Here is a 9,197-nt window from a genome sequence, read left to right as displayed (position 1 = left end):
GTGTTTATATATACTATGTTGTTATGTGGTACTGATATGGTATGTCATAATGGTAGCAGGGCAACTTTTTCTAAATAGGGCAATAGATACCCAAGTTGTGGAGAGGAATGAGGAAATTACATGGCAAGTTCCACGAACCCAAATGAGACCCAATCAGGTGTGAGTTGTAAACCTTAAAACCACATGGTGGGTGACACATCATAAAGGGATCAATGTAGGACCCATATGGGAGCATTGTGTAAATATATGTGTGTAGTAGGAAATATATAAGGTTAATGTGATGTAGGGGGGTTTAATTAGGTGGGATTAGGGGTGCTTGCATTCAATTCAAGATCAACCGTCCTATTTGGGATTAATACACCTTTGTCTATTGCTAGGAAGGGAGCTTATTTGGAAGTTTAATTACAAAAGCTCTTTTTACCTATTGACACCTTTTGTATTTCTAAAAGCTCACTGCCCAAGAAAAAAACAAATTAATACTCTTTTAATGCATACCACACATTCAAAAATAATTTTAATTAAGTAGACTGGTTAAATGATGATTTATTTAGAATGACAAAATCATTTATCAATTCAATGGTTTTATGATTTTTTATTTTTGCTAGAATTGTGATTTTATATATTTTTTTATTTTTAGCTATAATTAATGATATGTTATTCTTTAATTATTGAGATTTATGTTAAATTTTATACTAGAATTACAGTTTTTAAATATATATAAATTATTTATTAAATAGTGGATTCAGAATTACAATTTTTAAATATCTTGTACTACAGTATTTAATTTTATCGTCATTGTTATTTTTACACTAATTATAAATAAACTCACCTTTAATATTAAATTATAAAAAATACAATTAAATTGAACATGAATTAGAGGTGTGATTTGTTTTTTTTTTTTTTTGTTCACAGCAATAATCAGATTTAAAAAGTAAGGAGAATTAAAAATTCAAATATTGCATATGATAAAATAAAACTTGACCTTCCTTGTCGTTTCTTCATCCCCAGCCCCTTCTCCTCGGCTATAAATATAAACCTTGATTGCTTCACAGATCGTGGAAGTAAGAGATAGAAAGAGCTTCTTCACTTTGACAACAATACTCACTTTCTCTTACAGAGATTGAGAGAAAATCACAAACACACATTTATATAGCACAGTGATCATCATGGCTCTTCACTTGTCTTGGGTTTTCGTTTTTGGTATTCTAGGTATATATACACACACACATATTCTTCATGTTTATTATTCTTCCTTTTAGTGAATATTATCAGCTTTACTATTCAATCCCTTTTGACGTTTCGTTAATTTGTCGTCATGTTTTCTAGGCAACGCTGTTTCATTCATGGTTTCCTTGGCTCCACTGTGAGTTTTCTCGTCAGCTCTATTATTTTTATTTTGCTGTATGATGTTAGTGAGAGTTTGTGTTATTAATGGAGGGTATTATGTTATCCATTAATGTTTCAGGCCAACATTTTACCAAATATTCAAGAAGAAAACATCGGAAGGTTTCCAGTCGATTCCCTACGTGGTTTCGCTCTTCAGTGCGATGCTTTGGATTTACTATGCACTGCTTAAGAAAGATGCCATTTTCCTCATTACCATCAACACTTTCTGCGTTTTCATTCAAACTTTTTACATTGTTACTTACTTTTACTACGGCCCAAAGAAAGAAAAGGTAACACTCTCTTTACATCCATCAATTACTTCTCAACATATATATATAGTTTATACATATCTGATTCAAATACGTTGAAATGGGTGAATTTGCAGATCGTCACGGTGAAGCTTATGCTTCTCTTCAACGTTTTCGGGTTCGGAGTTATCTTTCTCGCAACTTACTTCCTAAAAAACCCTTCCCTTCGTCTCCTGATTTTGGGTTACATTTGCATGGCATTCGCTTTGGCTGTGTTCGTCGCACCTCTCGCCATTGTGGTGAGGATAACTCATCAATTTTTAAGCTAATAATTAACATAATAAACGTAAACCCTTTAAACTAATAATTTTAAAATAGATTAATTTTTTGATTTTTTTTTTTTTTTGCAGAGAAAAGTCATAAAAACGAAGAGCGTTGAGTACATGCCATTTACTTTATCAGTGTTCCTCACTTTAGGAGCTGTGATGTGGTTCTTCTATGGCCTTTGTTTAAAAGATATGAATGTCGCCGTACGTTAATTATCTCATTTAACCACAAATCAATTGATTTAAACATTTATATCTACTTTTGTTTTTTATCTTTAATGATTGTGGGTTAACGTCTAATCAACAACAGGTTCCAAATATCCTCGGATTCATCTTTGGAGTACTTCAAATGATACTTTATGCCGTTTACAAGAACCATCCCAAGAAAACAGTGGAAGAATCAGACCCCAAGCTTCAATTATCGGACCACCCAGTCGTCGTCGTTGATGTTGCCAAGCTTGGCTCGAATGTAAACGCCATCATTCCTAACTCAACCAACTCTAACAACGGCGGCAACAACGGCGGAAGAACTGAAGGGAATGCTTTCAGCAAAGTTTAAAAAAAAAAAAAAAAAAAAGTTTATTTCGAGTGGGTGATATGAAAAAGAGGTTTCCACTTGAAACATGTCTTTAAGCTTACGTGTTTACTTTGATTTTTGCATGGGCTGAGGTTAACCCATGCAAAACAATAACTTTTAAAAAGAAAAAAGAAAAGAAAAAATTAATGTCTAATAATGTGGGTTTAATTTCTTTGTCTTTTCAGTCAACATCGTGAAATCTTTGTCTCTCTTTCATTTCTTTTCAAATCTATAATAATCATATGTAATCTGTAATTAGCATTCTGTACTTACTGTTTTATTAATGAAACGTACTTCTTTTATAATTATTTTCTTCATCCTATGTTTTTCATGTTATTACCGATTTTAATATATACTTTATAAAGATAAAAGAAAATAGATATTATTTAAATAATAAAAACAAAATTACATATAAAAATCGAATTTAAATATATTAAGTTACACTTTTATTTGGATTTAATAAGAAATTATTTTCGGGCATATAATTTTATTAATAAAAAACTCTCTTACTTTTAAGCCTTTTTTTGCGGATTGTTATCCTTTTAAGCTAGCCAAAACCGAACAGAGAAGACTTTAATTTACTGTTCCTTTTTGCCACTCATTTATGTTTCTTGTCTTTTTTCCTACCGAAGATTAAAGTTAAAAGGACAAATTTGGGTTTTGACTTTTCTTTATTATGAATAATTAAGTTCGACTATAGTTATACACATTTTTTTAAAAAAAAACAAAATTCTAAACATCCTTCAGAATTCTCAATATATTTATCTTAATTTTTCATTTTAATTTGAACAAATTACCCCTCGATTGTTAGTGAAGTTTTTTTTTATTATCATTTAATTCTCATATATAATAACATTATTTATATTAAGATTCATTAAAAATATGAGATATTAGTAGATTTTATTTTACATTTTACCCTAATTAAATTATTTTAGTTGTATAGAAATTGTTTCAATCCTAAAGTTTTTGTAAAAGAAATTTGAAACACCTAAATCAGCAATATATTCTTAGGTGAACCTCGAATCACAATTATAAAAGATGGTTAATAACAACAAAAGAAATTATAGGGCATATATATATATAAGCACTTTTAGGGTTGGCTCTTCGAAAATTGAACGGGCTGAAAATATATTGTAATGGATTATAAATATTGAGATTGGAATATAAAAACATGTAATATATATATTATCTGTGGAAGGGTATTTTAGAAATTCTCCTACTGATGGGTGTATTATATAATATTGATCATAGACTTATTGTTTTGAAATGGTGCAAATGGAAGGCCCACAAACAGGAGCAGGTGTCTTGCTGTTTATCAGGTGATTATTTGGTTAATGCCAAACCTGAAGCACTTCCCAGCATCTGGTATTATTTACTCATTATCTTCAGTTTGGGATCCCAGCACTTTATTGCTTAATGACAAACCCATGCCCACTATGCATATCTTTCTGAAATTTCAACACTCAATCATTGATACTTGTTTTTGGCTTGGGGTTTCACTAAATAATTTCTTACAATTTTATTGGACAAGTCAATTTTGACATGTTTAACTCAATCTAATTTCAACGTATTACAAGTTTTTGATTTTAATTGTGAATTTTATAACTATGAATTTTTTTAGTAAATAAAAATAAGATAGTTTGATTTAGGGTAGACTTTCTTTGGCCAAGGTGATCCACTAACCCACATTTTGCCAATTTGCTGTTTGTACCTTGTGAAATTGATTCTTTCTTTAATCCCTCTAGGATTTTATTTTATTTTATTTTTAAAATTTTGGCTCTGTAGAGAAGTACCTTTTGCACTCAAAGATCAAACGAGGAGCGCCTGCCTACCCTCCTAAGTCTAAATCTAAAATAGTGGAGAGTCTCAGATTCTTGTATCAATAGTGTTCAATGACTCTAAAGCAGAGTACCTAAATGCCCCACCACATCAATTTTCTACGATGCTGAAATTTTAAACCAAACAAATGGTAGGGGATTTAAATTTCTTTGAAAAAATTATCATAAAATTCAATTTTTAGTTTAATTTATTTGTACAATATTTCTAATAAGATTCTATCCTGCAACTTCTCCTCCATCCCTAAGTTAAAAATCACTTTATAATTTATACAAAAGAATAAATAAATAAAAAGCAAAATTTATTTTCTTACCCTAAGCTTACAACAACTTTACACATATAGGGTTTAGAATTTAATATTTAAGGTCAATTGAATTCTAATTTAATTGACATTAATTTTATTGCAATAATATGAAAGATGTGGTTCAAATTAACGTACACATAATACCCTTTATTGTTAAAAGAAAAAAAAACCCTTCTCTACCCCGAGCTAACAATCATATATAATTTCTTTTTGATCCCCGAATTAACTATCTCTTTATATCAAAAAAGAAAGAAAAAAAAAGACTGTAGAAATTTTCTTTGATGCCGTACGATTCTTTGGTTGAATACTAAACCATTAATTTTAGTGGTCAATGCTTAATTTGTAGAAAAGTTTCGGGATTTTGTTGAAAACGTATGTGATATAACCCTTTTTGCTTAAGAAAGAGAGGTACTATTTGTTTGGCAAGGTTGTCTTGGTTGAGGAAATTATATATAATTGTTTATGTTCAAAGAATTGGGTCTCATTGTTTCAACAAATTAGGCACTATTTTTAGGGCCCAAGGTGTGCCCTACATCTTAGTATTGATAGTGGATTGTGGGGAATATTGCCCTTAACATAATAGGTGTAGATAGATAGAACCATTCCCAGATCAAATTAATTGTTTCTTACCCTTTAACATTTATATATATATATATATTTCCTCGGATAAAATTAATATTAATTAACATTAATTTACTTCTAATTAATATATAAATATATTCATTCTTTTATTGTTGGTATTGTTGTGCTGATAAATTAATTCATTTTAGATGAAAACGAGAGAAATTAAATTCTTCTGTATTGAATACATCTTCTCGTTTGGGTTTCATATTTTCTTTATTTTCACTTTACTTAAATATTTTCCGATTTTAATGAATATATACTGATTTTTAAATAAAAATTTAGCTTTTTGAACAAAACAAAAGTGTATAATTAATTAATGGCTCATAATGACTGATGCAGATAATTAATGAAGATATTAAAATGTTTTACTTATTGTTTATTAATTTAAGTTTTAAGTAGATTAGTATATAATTTTATATAATGTTTGTAGATTAAATGATAATGAATTATTAAAACTTTTAAAATAAATCGATGAAATTTAAAATTTGATGATTTATCATAATCGACTCATAATAGTATATAAAATCATAAGCGAATATAAACCCTAAGTTTGATTATAAAACTTCATGCGGATTAAATTCTATTTTATTATAAATATAAGTATTTTATTATATATAAAGTGGTTGATTAAGTTGATGTCACGAGCCAATTTAGTTGTGAAATTACTTTAAAAGATATTTTCATCTATTCATCTTTTTATAAACTATTTAAATAAAATAATCAAAATATTATTTGAAAATCGAATACAAGATCAACAAATTTATATAAAAAACTTTAACTACTCTACTAATAATCATATTGATTGATATACTTTTTATAAATATATATTTCTTAATATAAAATATTCTCTTTTGCTCCTATTGTGAGTGTGATAAAAGATGCTGTAAATTAAATTATTTTTTATGAGAAAGCATTTATTAATATTTGTTAAGGATTTAAACCCTCATACACACCTCACCAAGATAAGAAAGAAGATATGGGGAGGTGCAGTACTTGAAAGATATTTGCATTGCAAACAACAGCAAAGTAGCCTTTTTTAGCCCAATAATTTCCCCTTCCTTTTACAATCCAATTATGATGAAAGCTCATGTAGAAAGAGATGAAGTTGGATTTATCTCCTAAATATAATGTGTTAGAATTTATTTGATTAGAAGGCACTAAATCATACGATTTGAGTCCCCCTTTTTTAAGTTTTTTGGAGGGATAAGGGCTGAATTGCCTGTAAGTGGAGGCCGCACGTCATATATTTCTTTATAAATTTCCCCTTTTTTCACTCAAATCTCGGTGATCCAAAAACAAAAAGGATATTCTAATAATTGAGATTGGTATCAATGGTGGCCAATATATTTTCCTCTTTATTTAAATTACAAGATAAGATATATGGGGTATGATTTTAAGCTTAGCCCTAACCCCCCACACCAAATTTCCCATGCAAAAAAGGAATTTTTAAATAAATAAATAAATAATTTCCTTTTAAGAAAAAGAAATGCTGAATATTGTGATGATAAGGTTGACACTTTGATACAAATGGCGTCAAGTTACTAAATAATTTCAGTCATATATATATAATATATGAAAAGGTTGAATACGATTTGAGACAAGCAAGGAGAAATACGTCATGATAAATGCTTTTTTCTTTCTCTTTACCGTTTCGTTTTTGCAAAGTTGAGACGATAAGATCACTCTTACATAAGCATATGTTTTTTTTTTTTTTTTCTTTTCCACTCCTTTTTTTTCGGTGTTAAAGTGCATCTCTCTACTAGGGTTTACATGATTATAATATGGGATTATTGTTCGCTCAATCATTGGTCCGATTAATAAAAAATTGTATTTAAATTTTTATAAACACTAATTTCAGATAACTTTATCATTTATCTTTATATCAATTATATATAAGATTATTAATAGTTTAGTTTGTATGAATTGAAATATTAAACATAATTAGCGTTGAACTTAATATAAAAATAACATAAATATAATATAAATACTTAAAATTTTAAATTTTGACTTAGTCTTAGATAATAATAAAAAAACACGTGGACTAATCAATAAACACCTCTAATCAGAATATATGTAAAATACAACGAATAAAATATGAATACATGAGGGAAACAAAACTTAAATAAAATACATATATAAAAGTAATATGAATAGAGGAATTATGAAAATGGAAAGAAAGTGGGGAATCACCAACTCAACTATGCTTTTCATCTATCAAAGTGTATGAATTATCCTTAGTCCATTCATCCTAAAAATAATGCAGCAAACTTTTTTTTTTTTTTTTAATTGGGCGTTCTTTATATCTGAAATATGCAGCCACAGCACAGTTTGCATGACATCAGAGAATACTAATGATTTTTCATTGCTCTTTTCTTTTTATTTCAATCATCGAAAAGTGCAGTAAATTTAAAACCACATGTTCAGCAACTCGAACTTTTGTCGGACGCCTTAACATTAAAAAAAAAAAAAAAAGACCATCTCCATCACTCACGTATCTATTTTTTATTTAATTATGCCACTTAGCTAAATGTTATTTAAAAAAATAAAAATCTTTTACACTAACAAAGATTAACACTTGACTAGGGTTCCCTGATGTCCCTGAATTTTTAAGGTTCTATCATATACTAGACTGATATAAGGGTCCATATGAATTTATCTTAAATGATATATCGTATATGCATATATATATATATATATATATATATATATATATATATGTTAGAATTAAGTGAACCAAATTCTTATTTAAATAAAATACGATGGAAAATAAAATAAAAGTAAAATCCATATAGAACTAGACTTCTTTTATTTTATTTTAGAATAAGGTTTTAAACCTTATTAAACTCCATCTATTTTATATTGATTAGGATAAGGTGTTTCAATCCTACTAGAATATGGCTTTGCAAGCCTATAAATAGACATAGTCTATTCCTCTTGTATTTGAGTAAAAATTTTTCGACATAGTGAATTTTCTTCTCCTCTGCCGTGGTTTTTTTTCCGAAAGGGTTTCACGTAAAATTTATGTGTTCTTTATTTTTATTTATTTTATTCTATTTTATTTTTCACAAATTGGTATCGAGCTTAGGGTTATTCATCTCGATCACGGTAATGGCGTCTTTGAAGTATGAAATTCATTGTTGGATCGCAACACAGATTTGCGTTGTGGCAAATTAAGATGCAAGCGTTCTTGCAGATGGATCTAGAGGATGCCCGCTAGGATAGATAAGATGCCTTCGACATTATGAGATGAAGAGAAGAAGCGTAAGGATCGAAAGGCATTAACACAATTACATCGCATTTGTCCAACGAAATTTTGCAGGATGTGATGAAAGAGAAAAGCTGCATTGCATTATGGAAGAGGCTAGAACAAATATGTATGTCGAAAACTCTAACAAGCAAGTTGCATATGAAGCGGCGTCTTTATGCTCATCGTTTGGAGGAAGGTGCGTCGTACACGAACACTTAACAAAGTGTTTAAAGAAATTCTCTCAAACTTGGAGGCCATGGAGGTTCGATATGATAAGGAAGATCTAGGGTTGATTCTTCTTTGTTCGTTGCCCCGTCTTATTCAACCTTTAGAGACACGATTTTATATAGCCGCGAGTCTCTCACGGTTGATAAGGTTTATGATTCTTTAACCTCGTATGATAAGATGAAGCATCTTGTGGTTAAACCCAACTCTCGGGGAGAGGGTCTCATTGTTCGTGGGAGACAAGACCGGAATGTTGATGATGATCGTGGTAGAACACAGAGCGGAATCCTCGTGGTAAATCTAAGGGTAGATCGAAATCTTCAAGCAGAGGTAAAACTTGCAACTTCGCAAGAAGAAAGGGCACATTAAATCTGAGTGCTATAAGCTACAAAATAAGATTAAAAGGGAGGTTGCGAATCAAAAG

At 29.4% G+C, this 9,197-nt stretch overlaps 1 protein-coding gene across 1 annotated transcript; it reads left to right on the top strand.

Annotated features, from left to right (window-relative positions):
* Positions 1-886: 886 nt before the first annotated feature.
* Positions 887-2,842, top strand: LOC108478291 (bidirectional sugar transporter SWEET10-like). Its single transcript, XM_017780734.2, has 6 exons — positions 887-1,209; positions 1,327-1,363; positions 1,466-1,676; positions 1,772-1,933; positions 2,045-2,164; positions 2,271-2,842. The coding sequence occupies exons 1-6, from the start codon at positions 1,167-1,169 to the stop codon at positions 2,517-2,519; spliced, it is 822 nt and encodes a 273-aa protein (XP_017636223.1). The 5' UTR covers positions 887-1,166; the 3' UTR covers positions 2,520-2,842.
* Positions 2,843-9,197: the final 6,355 nt, after the last annotated feature.

This window comes from Gossypium arboreum, chromosome 12 (assembly GCF_025698485.1).
Source record: "Gossypium arboreum isolate Shixiya-1 chromosome 12, ASM2569848v2, whole genome shotgun sequence".
Classification (NCBI taxonomy): domain Eukaryota; kingdom Viridiplantae; phylum Streptophyta; class Magnoliopsida; order Malvales; family Malvaceae; genus Gossypium; species Gossypium arboreum.
The sequence above is the reverse complement of the archived record's forward strand: the minus strand, read 5'-3'. Positions and strand labels throughout refer to the sequence as shown.